At 35.9% G+C, this 16989-nt stretch overlaps 1 protein-coding gene across 8 annotated transcripts in view; it reads left to right on the top strand.

The window, feature by feature from the left end:
• ACAP2 (ArfGAP with coiled-coil, ankyrin repeat and PH domains 2) overlaps positions 1–16989 on the top strand; it is a 130730-nt gene that overhangs the window by 61524 nt on the left and 52217 nt on the right. For all 8 annotated transcript variants that reach the window (XR_013372262.1, XR_013372261.1, XM_077883874.1 and 5 more), the window contains exons 5-6: positions 14533–14591; positions 15691–15874. Coding sequence is in view for 6 of the 8 variants with exons in the window: in XM_077883874.1 (XP_077740000.1) it covers positions 14533–14591; positions 15691–15874 (243 nt within the window). In the remaining 2 variants the exon portion in view is untranslated. The remainder of the gene's footprint in view (positions 1–14532; positions 14592–15690; positions 15875–16989) is intronic.

Below are 16989 nucleotides of genomic sequence, written 5' to 3'. Positions count from 1 at the left end.
ATGTACTTGTGTCAGAGTTCTTATATTTGAGGCAAAGATTCTTCATCATAATACTGCATACTTCACTTTAACTAGAATATGGACAAGGATGACACATCTCTTTTTTACTATAATATCCCTAATACTTGCCTAATTCTTATCATAGGGAAGTCATTCAGTTTTTCTGAGCTTTATGTTTCTCCTCTATAAAATGAATGGACTTTACTAGATGACTTTTAGTTATAAACATTCTAAGATTATAAAGCATTACTTATTATAAGATTTAAGTATGATCTCAGAACCATTTGGTAAAGTGTGGGAAATGCCTACGTACATGAAATGCTTTATTTTAGTACCATTCTCTACAATGAATTTTAATTACATAGCATTATAGGGTGAGGAAGTTTTATAGGATAAAACAAACTGCTTTCCTAAAATGTAATAATCACTGGAATCTGTGTACATTCCAAAGCAGACTTTGTAACGCTTAAGTTTTGGTGTATCACTTTGTGTCAGGATAAAAAGCTGGGTATTCTATGGATGTCATTTATGAATAGCATTATGAGTTTAAATAAATGTTTGAAATAATAGAGCCATTTGGGTTTTTAGCCAAGTAAGATTAAACATAGATTGGAATGAGATTATCTGGTCATTTAAACAATTATTTGGATTCTTTTGTGGTTTATTTCTTCTGTAAAAATGGATATTGGTGTTCCTTATAGAATGAGAATTTCCTAGGGTTGCTCTTTAACTCACGTCTTTGTAAGATACCAACTCATGACTTTTCCAGAGCAGGTCATGTGTGTTACATTCTATTATGTACTGGAGTTAGCTTGAATACTAACTTGTTTTTCTGGAACATAGAGATTTCTGTAATTTTACTGATGACTCTCTTGGATTCTAATTTGCTATTGATGTAAGGAACTTGAATATCTATTTTACTATTTGCTGAATGAAGCTTTTAGGTTGAATTGCTGCATAAATTCTATAAAATGTGTAATCCCTTTGCTTTGTTTTTTTTATAAGTTTGGGTTTCCATATTATAATTCACTCTCATTCACTCAATAGATGATTTCATGAAACTGTCCTGTCCTATCTGGGTGTTGATGAAAAATGTTTAGATTTTTATTTTTATTTTATTTTATTTTAAAATTTTTATTTATTTATGATAGTCACACACACACACACACACAGAGAGAGAGAGAGAGAGAGAGAGAGAGAGGCAGAGAGACAGGCAGAGGGAGAAGCAGGCTCCATGCACCAGGAGCCCGACGTGGGACTCGATCCCAGATCTCCAGGATCGCACCCTGGGCCAAAGGCCGGCGCCAAACCGCTGCACCACCCAGGGATCCTTGTTTAGATTTTTAAAATTAAATTATGTTAAAATACTAACATATTTAATATGTCACTCCCTGAGCAGAAGGCAGAAGTTCAACTGCTGAGCCACCCAGGCATCTCTGTAACTAGTTTCTTAATCTGATATTGTTGTGACTAATCTCATAAAATAACTTTGTTTCTTATTTTGTGTTTACAGAAGTTTAGAGTACAAATATTTTTCTGTGTATTATGTGTTGAAGTCCTGTATGGGTTGCTTCTACCATTGATTCATTTAGTAACTTTGATATAAAAAGATAGGTCAAAGAGGAGAATTTGGACCATAGTGTTTGTATTCTGACTGTAATGACTTTTTAGCACTATTTATTGAAAAGTTGGTTCATTATGGCGGGCAAACAACAATCAGTAAAATAGCTATTTAAGTATGAAAATGAACCAATATATGTTTTAAGATTCAGAAATTGATATGTGTGTGTATATTTTTCTACATTCTTAAAACGTTTAAAAATATGTTGAAAGATAATAAAATGAAACCTTTAATAAATAAAATAGGAAATATGAATTCATTTTAGTTAATGCAATAAATGTTACCCTCAAAGTGTTTTTAAGTCTGCAAATGCCCACAATCCCATCTAAGTGATTATGTGCATTTATTTGTTTCAAGTTTTTATTTAAATTCCAGTTAGTTAACATATAGTGTAATATTAGTTTCAGGAGTGGAATTTAGTGATTCATCACTTGTATATAACACCCAGTGCTCATCATAAAGATTATGTGTTCTTAATTTCATCTTGAGAAATAAATGTTTTTTAATAATTAAAAATAAAACAGTGAAATTTCATCAGGAGTCAGAGTTTGGCTAATTAACATAAAAATCCAATAATAATAAATATCAAGAAGTAACTGAAATAAATAATTGTATTCTAATAGAAATACCTCATAACAAATGATGATATGAAAGAAACAGTCATACATACCTTCTTAGTGGGAAAAATGTGAAAAAGAACTAATAGCAAACATTTGTGAAAATAAAAGCCAAAGAAAGATGAAATATTTTAACAGTGGGTACAAATCAAAGAAGTGATGACAAGCTGTGACTAAAATAGTTTTGGATGATTCAAATGGTAACCCAGGGGAAAGTTATGTAATTTTGTTAAAAAGTAGTTACTGCATTTAAATACTTTACAGAGCAAATCAGAGAAATAATATTAAAATCTATTTTTAGCAAAAAAATATAATTTTAGCAGTTGGTAATTTCTGAATGATTGTACCAAATAGTTTACAATTTATTGACTCACTATGAAAACTTATAAACACTAGGGCACCTGGGTGGCTTAAGTTTAAGTGTCTGATTCTTGATTTCAGCGAGGTCATGAGCTCAGGGTTGTGAGATTAAGCTCGGTGTTGGGCTCTGTGCTGACTGTGGAACCTGTTAAAATTCTCTCTCTTCCTCTCACTCTTCTTGTCCCTTTCCCCTCCCTCTCTTAAAAAAAACGGCCCCCCAATACCATTATAAACACTAATATCTTATGTATGACTGTTGACATCTTATTTATCTCTGGCTGTTTAACAACTACCCCAAAATGTAGTGACTTAAACCAACTACTGTCATGTGTTTGAGTAGGCCTTGGAGGGTAGGGGGGCAGCTTGTCTCTACTTCAGTTGGTGTTGGCTGAGTGGCTTGTGTGTGGCTGGAGGATCCAACATATTTGGTACATCAGCTGGGGTGGCTAGTATGTCTGGAGTTGGCCAGGCTTCCGTCCGTCCTTCCTTCCTTCCTTCCTTCCTTCCTTCCTTTTATTCATTTATTCATTAGAGACAGAGAGAGAGAGATTGAGAGTGAGGCAGAGACACAGGCAGAGGGAGAAGCAGGCTCCATGCAAGGAGCCTGACGTGGGACTTGATCCTGGGACTCCAAGATCACATCCTGGGTTGAAGGCAGGCGCCAAGCCACTGAGCCACCGAGGGATCCCCATCTCCTGTCCTTTCTAGTCTTTTTTCTGGAGCTTTTCTCTTAAAATGTGCTCTCTCTCCATCAGGGTAGTCAGACTTAATATGATGGCTGGCTTTCAAGTGGGTGAAATCAATAGGTGTAAGACTTCTTAAGGCCTAGGTCTGGAAATCACACAGGATCACTTCTGCTTCTTTTGGTCAAAGCAAGACACAGGGCTACCTCAGATTCAAGGAAAAGGGAAATAAACTCTACATTTTGGCGGGAGAGTGCCATGCACATGGAAGAATGAGAGGAATTGTTGGTGGCCATCTATGTATACTGTCTACTCTATCTTTGAACACACCAGTAGTGTGTGCCATGACCCAAGTGTTTGGAACCTTTACAGTAGAATATTTGACCCCTTCCCCAGAGATTTCAATTTATGTCATCTAGAGTATAGCATCAGAATTTAAAAATTTCTGTAAGTGATTCTGACATGTAGTTAAGTTTGAGAACCACTACTTTAAATCAGTGATTCTCAAACTGTGATTCATGGACTAATAGCTTCAACATCACTTGGGGATTCAGCAGTTCTGGAGTGGGTGGAAGGGAGCCAGCAATCCGTGTTTGAACAAGCCTTCTAGGCAATTCTGAGGTACCATAAAGTTTGAGAACCACTGTTTAGAGCAGGGGCTGGCCACTTGTGTTTGAAGGTCAAAACTAGCTCATCATCCTCCTTTTGCATATAAAGTTTCATTTATATGCAACACATTCTGTTTTTCTGTATTGTCTACAGCTACTTTGCACTACAAAAAGAGTAGTTGTGAGAGAGACCACATGGCCCACAAGCCTAAACAGAAAAAAATTGTGCTGACCTCTGCTCTAAAGAAGTACTTTATTTTTTGTGTACTTCCAGGGACTGTATCTGTCACGACACTTACTGAAGAGAGACCTTTTTCTGCTTTAGTAGAAGCGATTTAAAGACTAGCTACCTTGATGAAGTTTTCTCAGTGGAGTGGTAGTGGGTGAAATCTGCAAGGCTGCAATCCAGACTAGCTAATACCAGAATCTCTGGAAATAGGAACCAGGCATCAGTAATTTTCAAAGGTCTCCAGGTCATTCCAGTGTGCAGCCTAGTTTGAGAAATAATGCAGTGCTTCCCCCAAACAGACTACTTGGAAGTCTTGGTAAATGAGGACTCTGATTCTGAGTCTGGCTTGGTTTTGGAAATTCTCCTTTTCTAACAAGCACCCAGGTGATATGAATAATGCGGGTTCACACCTGGGGAACTTTAAATTTACTGATTCTTGAGTCTCCCCAGTGTTTCTGATTATCAGCATTAGGGTATTTAAAAGTTCCCTAGGACATCCTAATGTGCAACCAATTTAACCCCTGGATTAGAGCAATTTGTCTCAATCTTTAAGTAATAGGATCACCTAGCAAACTTAATAAAAATACAGAAGTGCGCAGCCCCGGTGGCTCAGTGGTTTAGCGCCGCCTTTGGCCCAGGGCATGATCCTGGAGACCCGGGATTGAGTCCCACATTGGGCTCCCTGCATGGAGCCTGCTTCTGCCTGTGTCTCTGCCTCTCTCTCATTCTCTCTCTCTCTCTATGTGTCTCATGAATAAATAAATAAAACCTTTAAAAATAAAAATACAGAAGTGTGTGTGGTGTTTTTTTTTTTTTTTTTTTTTTTTTTTTTTTTTTTTTTAGTAGGGAATGGTATTGGGAGGGAGGGGCAGAGGGAGAGAATCTTAAGCAAACTCAGTGTCAAGCTGGAGGTGGGGTTCCATCTCCCTATTTGACATCATGACCTGAGTTGAAAGGGTTGAAATCAAGAGTGGGATACCCAACTGACTGAGCCACCCAGGTGCCCCAGGGATTCTTTCTTTCTTCAACAAGTTTGGATCTTGGTATTTTCTCTTAGCTTTACAGGTGATTTTCATACTTAAGCTAGTGAAGAATCAATGCTTTAGAGGAATGAAGGGAGAAAGAAGAATTTAGAGAAATGGATAGATCAGGACAGGCAGAGAATGTAGAAAAGAGAAACAAATAATAAACAATCATTTGTATATTGGGGCCTGTTCTGATGATAGCAAAGAAGAGTCCTCTTGATTTATTATTGGCCTGTTTATTACAGTCCTAGTGAGATTAATGAAAAGATTCATTGAGTCTAGGGGTGCCTGGGTGGCCCAGTGGGTTAAGCATCCAACACTTGATTTTGGCTAGGGTTGTAGGATTGAACTAGGAGTCTGCTTGAGACCCTCTCCCTCTCCTTCTCTATCATACTCACTCATGATCTTTCTCTCAAGTAAATAAGTAAAATAAGTAAATCTTTAAAAAAAATTCAATGAGTCCACAGCCATAGCTTCTATATAGATTTTGGAAAGGACAGGAATGATTGTGTCCTGTAGAATTATAGAAGAGGGTACTATGGTAGCTGAATAATGTTTGAATGGATGACAAAGACTTTAAACTACAAAATTTATACTTTGAGCCATTGGGACCTAAGTGGTAGGAGCTGGAAACTTTTCAATGTCAACTATGGATGTGTAGTCTTCTTCCACTAACCTTCCTAGAATACTGTTTGCCATGTGTAAAGTGCATCTCAGCTTTCATCCTTTCCTGAAAGCAGGTGAAATAGTGTTGTTTTAACTGGATTCAGACATGAATGGGGAATAAATGCGAGTATAAGCCATTGGTTTTAAAGATTTATTTATTTATTTTAGAGAGAGAGAGAGTGAGAGAGAACAAGTGAGGGACGGGGAGAGGGAGAGAGAGAGAATCCTCGAGCAGAGTCTCCACTAAGTGCAGAACCTAATGTGGAGCTTGATCCCATGACCCTAAGATCATGACCTGAACTGAAATGAAGAGTCTGCTGCTTAACCTACTGAGGCACCCAAGCACCCCAAAGCCATTGGTTTTAAACAGCTATATGTTGTTTGTGCACCATAGTCCGATCCTTTTTCATTTTTTAAAAAAGATTTTATTTATTTGAGAGAGGGGGAAAGGGAAGGAGCTGAGGGAGAGTGTCTGGTGGACTCTGCCAGAGCTCAGAGCCTGAGGCAGGGCTTGATCTGACAACCTGAGATCACGACCTGAGCTGAAATCGAGAGTTCTATTTAAACAACTGAGTCATCCAGGTGCCCCAAAGCCATTGGTTTATTTTTATTTTTATTTTTATTTATTTAAAGATTTTTAAAATTTATTTATTCATGAGAGAGACACACACACACAGAGGCAGAGACACAGGCAGAGGGAGAAGCAGGCTCCATGCAGGGAGCCCGACGTGGGACTCAGTCCTGGGTCTCCAGGATCAGGCCCGGGCTGAAGGTTCTGCTAAACCGCTGAGCCACCAGGCAGGGCTGCCCAAGCCATTGGTTTCAAACGGCTGTACATTATCTGTACACTAAAGTCAGATCCTTTGTATAATTAACAGGTTAAATAATGTATTGTTGATTATTTGTTTTATGTACATTTTGCTAGGAATAATACTGTTAATTTCCAGAAATGGAACTGAACCTTAGCTTTTGTGTTGGTGGCTTCCCTCACCCTCCGAATCTCCCACTGTGGCTTTATTACACTATTCCAGGTTTTGTGGTATAGAAACAAAAGAGAAGACCCGAGATGTATTCAGTTCTGAGGATAAAACCATATTTTTTTGGTCTAAAGCCTAGGTAAAGTTTTTGGGTGGTCCTGAGCACTTTAGATGAGATCTGGATCAGAATCTGCAACTAGTGAAGATAGTAGAAGGCAACACAAGGGAAATGGGGAAATCAGATAAAAGGTGAAAACTTAGGAAAGAGTCTTACAAACTTTATTTGGTAGCTGGCTTCCAGGAACACCCACAAGGCTACTTTTATTTCATTCTCTAGTTCTCTGTAGAGCTTTTTATGTTCTGCATATGAAAAGGACTGCTGTGAATTCAGCCTCAGGCAGAGTACAGGTTAGTGACTAGGAAATGGGACCAACGGGCAGCCCTGTGGAGAAGTTCTCCACAGGAAGATACAGTAGTTAGCTGGAGGTGACCAGGTGGCATGCCACTGGCCAGTAGGAGACCGCTCTTTACTCAGGTGCTTTTGCATTAACACTGTACTTTTCGCTGTAATAGAGGTGTTGAAGATATGTTGCCTAGATAATTGGCAGATTCCTAAAATACTTCTTATCCTTTTCAAATGTATTTAAATTTAGTTTAGGGTAATGCTGTGTCTTCAAGGATGTAGATGGTAATGTTTCTATGGTTGTAAAACAATGACAGTGCTACAGGAAAACATTGTGTTTTTTCTCTCTGGAATACATTAATTTTTTAGACAGCGTTATTGAGGAATAATTTATATAAACAGCGTATTAAAGTACAATTTTGTACATGTTGACATATATAAACCTCCATGTCACCTGAATGAACAAAGTTTTCCTTTGCCACTTTGTGATTCTCATTTCTAGTCATTCGCTGATCTGCTTTCTATCATTATTGATTAGTTTGGATTTTCTATACTTAAATGTATAGAAATGGAATCATTGTATTTTGAGTCAATAGTGTTATGTTAATCATTAATCCATTCTGTTTTATTGCTTAATAGTTTTTACATTGTATGGATATATCATAATTTTCATTTGCCTGTTGATGGATATATTAATTATCTATTGCTATATAGTGGATTACCCCAAAATTTAGTGGTTTAAAACAATAAACATTTATCATCATGGTTTCTGGGCCAGGAGTTTTTAGAGAGGCATAGCTGGGTTGCTCTGACTTGCTGTTAGGGTGTTGGCTGGGCCCCAGTCAGTTGAAAACTTTACTGGGGCTGGAGGATCCAATTCCAAATAGGGCCATGCACATGGCTCTTGGATTCAGGCAGGCCTCAGTTCCTCCCAAGGAGCCTCCTCCCTGGGCTGCCTGAGTGTCCCTGCTACCTGCAGTGTGGTTACTCCTTAACAAGTGATCCAAGAGCAAGGGCAAAGAGAAAGCTGCAATACTTTTCATGACTTAGTCTTAGAAGTCACACATTGTCACTTCCTCCATATTACCATTTGGTAGAAGTAAGACACTATATGACCAGCCTATTCTCAAGGTGAAAGCATCAGACTCTACTTCTGAAGGGAAGAGTGTTAAAAAATTTGTGGACATTATTTTAAAGCCACCACAAGGAACATTTGAGTTGTTTCTGGGTTTAGGCTATTACAAAATAAGGCTGCTTATAAAAATATATGTAAAGTTTATATAGATATATGCATTTATTTCTTCTGTAAATAGCTAGGAGTAGAATGGCTAATTCATAAGGTAGGATTATGTTTAACTTTTTACAAAACTTTGTAAAGTGAAGACTCTACAAAGAAAAAACATCGCTAAGAAAAATTAAGGGAAGAAAAAAACTTATTTTATTATTGTTGTTTATAATAATAATGTTAATATTGTTTCCTGTGTTAAAGTTCTAAAAAGTTTTAACTTCTTCAAAGAAATTAAAGAAAACCTCCCCAAATTTGGAAATTGTTTTCCAAAGTTGGTTATATATTTTACAGCAGCCAGGTATGAGAGTTCTACTTGCTTCAGATGATCAACAACTCTTGGTATGGTCACTTTAAAAAAATTTATTGTAGTGGGACACTTGGGTGGCTCAGTGGTTGAATGTCTGCCTTCAGCTCAGGGCGTGATCCTGGGGTCCTGGGATCAAGTCCACATCGGGCTCCCTGCAGGGAGCCTGCTTCTCCCCCTGCCTGTGTCTGTGCCTCTGTCTCTGTGTCTCTCATGAATGAATAAATAAAATTTTTAAAAAGTAATAAAAAAATAAAAATTGATCATAGTTTTAATTTTCCTAATGACTAATGATGCTGAGCATTTTTAAAAAGATTTAAATTAAAAGATTTATTAGAGAGAGAAAGAAAGCAGAGAGAGTAAATGAGTTGGTGGGGGCAGAGGGAGAGGGAGAAGCAGACTCCCTGCTGAGTAGGTAGGGTCAGGTGGGGACTCCATCCCTGAATTCTAGCGTCTCTGGGATCATGACCCTAGCCCAAGGCAGACTTTTGAGCCATGCAGATGGCCTACTGAGCATCTTTTTTTGTGTTTATTTTCCATCAGCATATCTTTGGTGAAATGTCAGATATGTTGCTCACTAAAATTTTTTGGATATTTAAAATCTTACTACTTAGTTGTAAGAGTTCTTTCTATATTCCAGATGTGTCTTTTGGATAATTGTTTTGCAGATACTTTCTCCCAGGTTTTGGCTTGTTTTTCACTTTTATAACAGTATCTTTTAAAGAGCAATATTTTAAATTTTGATTGTCAATTTATCATTTTCTTTTATAGTTTTCTTTTTGTGTTCCACCAAGAAATGTTTGCCTAGTTTATTCTGTGTTTAGATTTGTGATCCATTCTGAGTAAATATTTCTGTATGTTGCATGGTGGAAGGGTCAAATTTTATTATTTTTTTGAGCATATGGCTTGTCTGTTGTTTGTTCTAACATCATTTGCTCAAAAAATTATCTTTCCCATATTGGCACCTTTCGAAGGCAGCTATGCTCATCAGTATACCACCAGCACCACAGTGTTGGTACCTTTTGTCTAAAAAAAGCGTGTGGGTCATTTTTGGGTTCTGTTTTGTTTCACTGATCTTTTGCCTGTCTGTTCTAATACTACAATAGCCTCGATTACCGTAGCTTTCATAGTATGAGTCCTAAAGTCAGGTAGTGTTAACTATTCCAGCTTTGTTCCTTCTTTTCAAAATTGGCTGGGCTATAGAACACCTAGAAGGTTTTTTACATTTTGGTATAAATTTTAGAATCAGATTTTCACCTTCTAGAGAAAATCTTTTTTTTTTTTTTTTTTAGAGAAAATCTTACTGGGATTTAGAGTGGTATTGCATTGGATGTATAGATCAATATGGTGAAAATTGACATCGTATTAATACTGAGTCTTGAAACCATGAACACAGTATATCTGCATTTAAGTTTTCTTTAATTTCTCTTGGTAATGTTTTGTAGTCCTAACTGTAGAAGTCTTATGTATCTTTTGTCAAATGTATCCCTAAGCATTTCCTATTTTTTGATGCTATTGTAAATGATATTTTTTAAAGTTCAGTTTCTAATTAGTTGTTACTGGTATATAGACATAGCACTGATTTATGTATATTGACTTTTTTTCCTGAGGCCTTGCTAAATACCAACAGTCTGCTAGACTGTACTAGTTCCAGTAGAGTTTTCTGTAAATTTCGTAGTATTATCTATGTAGCAAATCATATCATCTGTGGATAAAGAGTTTTATATTCTTCCTTTTTAGTATTTTCAATTTTCTTGCTTGATTGCACTGCTAGGATTCCTAGTACTATGTTGAATAGAAATAATGACATTCTTGCCTTATTCTTGATCATTGCTGATAAGAAGCTTTTCACCACTAAATATGTTAGGTTTCTCATATGTGCCTTTTATTAGTTTAAGGAAGTTCCCTTCTATTCTTGGATTCCTGAGAATTTTTTTTTTTTTTCAGGAACGGATGTTGGATTTTGTCAAATACTTTTTTGTCTCTGTTGAGATAGTCATATAGTTTCTTTGTTTGAATTTGTTAACAGGGTAAATTATAGTCATTAATTTTTGAATTTAGTTAAATCAATCTTGCATTTCCAGAATAAATCCCAATTAGTTATGATATGTTGTCCTTTTTATATGTTGTTGTTGTTATATATCATTGTTATAAAGAATTTTTGCATCTGTGTTCATGCGGGGTATTGAGGGCTCCCTTATCTCCATATCCTCACCAACACTTCTTGTCTTCTTGGTACTAGCCATTCTGACTTGTGTGAGGTGAGAGCTCATTGTGCTTTTGATTTGTATTTCCCTGATGATGAATGATGTTGAGCTTCTTTTCATGTGTTTGTTGGCCATTTGTGTGTATTCTTTGGAAGAATGTCTACCTAGGCTCTCTGCCAGTTTTTAAACCAGATTGTTTTGTGTATGAGTTCTTTTTTTTTTTTTTTAAAGATTTTATTTATTTATTTGAGTGAAAGTGAGAGCAGCAGAGATCACAGAGGGAGAATGAAAAGGAGAAGCAGACTCCCTATTGCTGGGGAGTCCAATACGGGGCTCGATCCCAGAACCCAGAGACCATGACCTGAGTTGAAGGCAGATGCTTGACTGAGTCACCCAGGCTCCCTTGTGTAGGAGTTCTTCATGTATTTTGAGTATTAACCCCTTATCAGATATATCATTTGCAAATTTCTTTTCCCATTCAGTATATTGCCATTTTTTTAAATTGATGGTTTCCTTTACTGTTCGAAAGCTTTTTAGTTTGATGTAGTCCCGTTGTTTATTTTTCTTTTGTTTCCCTTTCCTGGAGAGAGAAATTGAGAAAAATATTACTAAGGCCAATATCCAAGAATTTACTGTCTATGTATTTTTTGGATATTTATGGTTTCGGGTGTCTCATTTAGGTTTTTAATCTACTTTGAGTTTATTTTTGTGTGTGGTGTAAGAAAGTGGTCCAGTTTCCTTCTTTTGCACATGGCTGTCCGTTTTCCCAACAGGATGTGTTGAAGAGACTGTTGTCCTTGCTGTACATTCTGCTTCCTTTGTTGTAGATTAGTTGAGTAGGAGTTTATTTCTGGGCTCTTTGTTCTGTTCCACTGATATCTGTGTTTGTTTTTGTGCTAGTACCATACTGTGTTGATATTTTGTAGTGTAGTTTGAAATCTAGGGATTGTGATGCCTCCAATTTTGTTCTTCTTTTGCAAGATTACTTTGGGTCTTTGAGGTCTTTTGTGGTTCCATACAAATTTTAGGATTTTTAATCCTAATTCTATGATAAATACTATAAATTAGCTTTATGAATTTTGACAGACTCATACGATTGGATCTCTATATCACTATCTATATGCATGACAGTTTCAGCAACCCTAAAAATACCCTTATGTTACTCCTTTGTTAGTACTCTTCTACACTCCTTGACCACTAGAAATTACTGATTCATTCTTCATCTGTATAGTTTTATCTTTTCCCAAGTGTGATATAGATGGAATCATATGGCTTGTATTGTAGCCTTTTGAAGATGACTTGTTTTAGTTAGTTAAATCCATTGAGATTCATCTATGTTGTTGTATGTATTAATAATAATAATATTAATAATAATAATTAATAAAACGGTTGTTCCTTTTTATTGCTGAGCAGTATTCCATGATGGATGTACCATAGTCTATTTCTTCAAGGACATTTGGATTCTTTCCAGTTTTTGGCAATTAGGAACGGAAGTGCTATAAATATTTGCATACTGATTTTGGTGTAAACCTAAGTTTTTCTTCTGGGGCAAGTACCTACAGTGGGTTTGCTAGGTTTTATGTAAGTGTAGCTTTAATTTTATAGGATATGGGAGTTTTTTTTTTTTTAAGACTTTCTTTATTCATGAGAGACACAAAGAGAGAGAGAGACAGAGACATAGGCAGAGGGAGGAGCAGGCTCCATGCAAGGAGCCAGATGTGGGATTCGATCCCAGGATCCTGGGGTCATGCCCTGAGCCAAAGGCAGACACCCAGTTGCTGAGCCACCTAGGCGTCCCTGCCACCCAGGCATCCCAGATATGGGAGGTTTTTAACTATAGATTCTATTTCTTTAATTCTGTTTAGGTTATTGATTTCTTATTGAGTGAGCTTTGGTAGTGTTTGTTTTTCAAAGAATTAACCCATCTCGGTTGAATTTATAGGCATTAAAATTATTCTTCAATTCCTTTGATTATCCTTTTTAATATTTGTAGACTATGTGGTGTTGTTATCTCTCTACTTCTTGATATTTGAAGTGTTTTTGTTGTTGTTGTTGTTTTAGTGTTTTGGGGAGGGACAGATGGAGAAGGAGGGAGAGAATCTCTAGAGGCTCCATACCCAGCATGGAGCCAGGGATCTCACAACCCTGAGATCATGACCTGAGCCAAAATCAAGAGTTAGACACTTAACTGACTGAGCTTGAAGTTTGTGTTTTAAAAGTTTTCCTTGGTCGCTTTGATGGTAGGTTTATCAACTTTAAAGATCTTTTGAAAGAACTAGCTTATGGTTTTGTTGAGTTTTGGTTACTGATTTTGTTTTCTGTTTAGCTGACTTCCAGTCTTCTTTCTTTTCTTCTTCTTTTTTTTTTAAAGATTTTATTTATTTATTCGTGAGAGACAGAGAGAGAGAGAGAGAGAGAGAGAGGCAGAGACACAGGCAGAGGGAGAAGCAGGCTCCATACAGGGAGCCCGACGTGGGACTCGATCCTGGGTCTCCAGGGTCAGGCCCTGGGCTGAAGGCGGTGCTAAAAGCTAAACTGCTGAGCCACTCAGGCTGCCCCCACTCTTCTTTATTATTTCCTTCTGCTAATTTAGATTTAAAACTTTGGGTTTAACATATTACAAAAAACCATTTTTTTTTCTCTCTGGAAGTAAATTGTCAGATTTTTGAATCCTGTAATACTCAATTCAGGTGGTGTGTGTGTGTGTGTGTGTGTGTGGTGTTGGTATCTAGGCAAGAACATGACACTTTGCTAGTAGCAAGATTTCAGAGACAACGATATTGGTACTGTTTTTAATGAGGACATAGGAGTTTCTTTTTGTTTTGAATATTGATTTTTGTCTGTTCATCTGACATCTGTTTCAAACTCTGAAGAGTATCTGTAAATTATGAAAATAGTCAGAATTTCCATGACAAGCCCAGTGAAATTTCCTACACATGGAGCTCCTAGAGTTTAATATGTGGAATTATTTAACTGGGGCAAAATATTGTCACGAAGAATAAAATTGTATTCTTGTTTTCCAGTCTTAGCAGTCATGGAAACTAAAGGACTATATCACGTTTACTTGAATTAAGAATGTAAAATATTTAAATCCCTAGGTCTTCCCAAATGAGTAACCTCTAACTAAGATATAAGGCGGTTCTGGAGTAGTTTTTACTTGATGTGTTTTGATATGTTAAAGTAAAGAAATTTCTGTAGTAAATGAAGTAGAATTTGTATTACTCTTTCAGGTTGTTTTTCAAGGCTTGAATTAACATCGAGAAAATAATTGCTCTTGTTGTTTGAACATTCTATTTAAATGGTAATGCAGGTTTGATTTTCCCTGTAATTAGAAATAAAATTATTTTTTAGCCAGATGGAATTGGCTTGAACATCAGTTTCAGTTTCTTTTTTGAAATGCTTATTTTTTATGTAGTTTTCAATAAGAAATAGAAGTGTTATTAGAATTGGGGTACTGGTGGAAGGATGTGTTATTTATCAACCTACATGAAAATTATTTTTTGTTTACTTCTCTGATTGTTTTATGTTACATTTTATCTTTTAGATCCTATTTGATCAAACTCAGAGATCAATTAAAGCACAGCTTCAGAACTTTGTTAAAGAGTAAGTCAATTGCAGTGAAGAGAAAAGCAACCAGTTAATGATCACATCTGGGAGTTGGTATCTTTTGAGAGGAATTTTATGGGTTATGATTTATTGAAAATATTGGAGTTTTTGTTTGAAATTTTGGTTTGTGAAGTGTATATTGCATTTCTTCCTGAATTACTATGTAAGGGAATCAGATTTTGTGCCTTTCAGGGAATCATTTATACTATGAAATTTGTATTAGGATACATAACTACGATTGTTATAGATTAAAAAATAAAATAAATTAATGACCTTTCAAAATCAAAGCAGACTCCAAAAGTGGTTGAAAATACTATTTCTTATTATAGTGGACGCTAAGTTTTCCATTGTCTCAATATGATATTTTCTTTGAAGAGAAGATAATAGAATGTTTGAGAATGAATCATGAAAGTGCATGCTTTTTGCAACATGTGAGCCTTTTGTGTCACATTCATCCCATCTTATACGTGAAATAAAATTAAACTAGAAATAAAAACATCTGAACTTTCCAGAGAGGAACATTTTCCTTTCCCACATTGATAATTCAGTTTTTCTCTTTTAATTCCTGACTGAGGAATATATAAAACTACAGATAAAGTTGCTTATGATGCAGTATTCATGATAAATTACAGATGTTATAAGCTATAAAAAAAGGCACATCTCATGAACATAACACACTGCTGTTTAGTAGGTTAGAATTTGTTGTCCCGTTAGTGATGTGTCAGAGATTCTTTCCAAATAATAGACTAACATTCAGAATCTCCTTCTAGAGTGTATACATGAAAATTTATGGCTTCTTACAAAGGGTTTAAAGTCTTTATCAGGTCTACTTTATTATTATTATTATTAAGGTACTTAACTAAGATGACTAATGAATTAAGGATTTCAGATTTTCAGAATACTGAAATGGAAACCATTACCCTTTATGTGTTTACAATTCTTTGACCAAAGATTATATGTGTGTTTTAAGAATATATTCATGCCCTTAAGCCCAATAATTTCCCTCAACAACAACAAAAAATGATATTTCTTAAAGTATGGTTTGTAGCTCAGCCATAGTAAGATTTATGGAAGTTTTATTATTTTCATTTTTTAGAGATCTTAGAAAATTCAAAGATGCCAAGAAGCAATTTGAAAAAGTCAGTGAGGAAAAGGAAAATGCATTAGTAAAAAATGCTCAAGTACAAAGAAACAAACAGCACGAAGTTGAAGAGGCCACGAACATTCTGACAGCAACAAGAAAATGTTTTCGACATATAGCCCTCGACTACGTACTTCAGGTATATTTATTATATGTTTTCCAAAAATACTTAACTAAACATGTCATTACTTTTGAATTATTTTACTGAAAAGACTAATGCTGTTTCTTTGAGTTTAAAATTAGGCCATCATCTTTTATGAAGGTTTTTCACTTGTCTGTGTATCTGTGTATGTACATATATATGTGTATACATGTGTCTACCTTTGGTTCTGATTTCTTCCCCTTTTCATTTCACATGATACTTTCTCCCATTTTTAAATGTTGTAAAAAGCATTTTTAATTGCTGTATTTCATTCTGTGGAGTGGCTGTGTTAATTTAATTAATACTGATTATCAGACATAGTGTTGCCAGTTTCTACTGGCAATAGTGAAAATACTTTACAATAATTGTAAATGATAATAACATCTTTCTTTATAAATCTTTTGCCACATTTCTGATTATTTCTTTAGAGTAGATTCTTAGAGGTACCAAGGTATATCATATTGCCAAATGAAAATATTTCTAGAAATAGTGTTCTCATATTTGCTTTACATGCTGGGTTTTTTTTTTAAAGATTTTATTTATTTATGCATGAGAGACACAGAGAGAGAGAGGCAGAGACACAGGCAGAGGGAGAAGCAGGCTCCATGCAGGGAGCCTGACATGGGACTCGATCCCCGGTCTCCAGGATCAGGCCCTGGGCCAAAGGCAGGCACTAAACCGCTGAGCCACCGGGACTGCCCCTACATGCTGTTTTTTAAAACTAGAGATCAGTATCTGTTGAGTTGCCTGCAGATCTTCTGGTCTTCTGTATAATTGAAATCAGTTTGAATATGATAGGTCTCCAAAGGGATTCAAGAGACATGAAAAGTGAAGGAACACATAAGTTATTTCACGTATACTTGATGTGTTCCTATATCAGGATTTGAAAAACTTTAAAGTTTAGGGGAAGTTTGTCTAAGTCTCCTTTTACAAAGCGGCAGTAAACTCCCCAGAGATTGTTGACTTAATAGCAATTACAGATCATTTCTTTAAAAAAATACATAAATAACCATATACAAATTAGTGATTAAAAACTACTTGGGTAACTTTGCAAAACGGTAGAAAGTGATTTTTTATTTTTTAAGTTTCTATTCAGTAAGTGGGAAGTTAAA

This window comes from Canis aureus, chromosome 35 (genome assembly GCF_053574225.1).
Source record: "Canis aureus isolate CA01 chromosome 35, VMU_Caureus_v.1.0, whole genome shotgun sequence".
NCBI lineage: Eukaryota > Metazoa > Chordata > Mammalia > Carnivora > Canidae > Canis > Canis aureus.
This window is presented reverse-complemented; position numbering and strand designations above follow the sequence as displayed.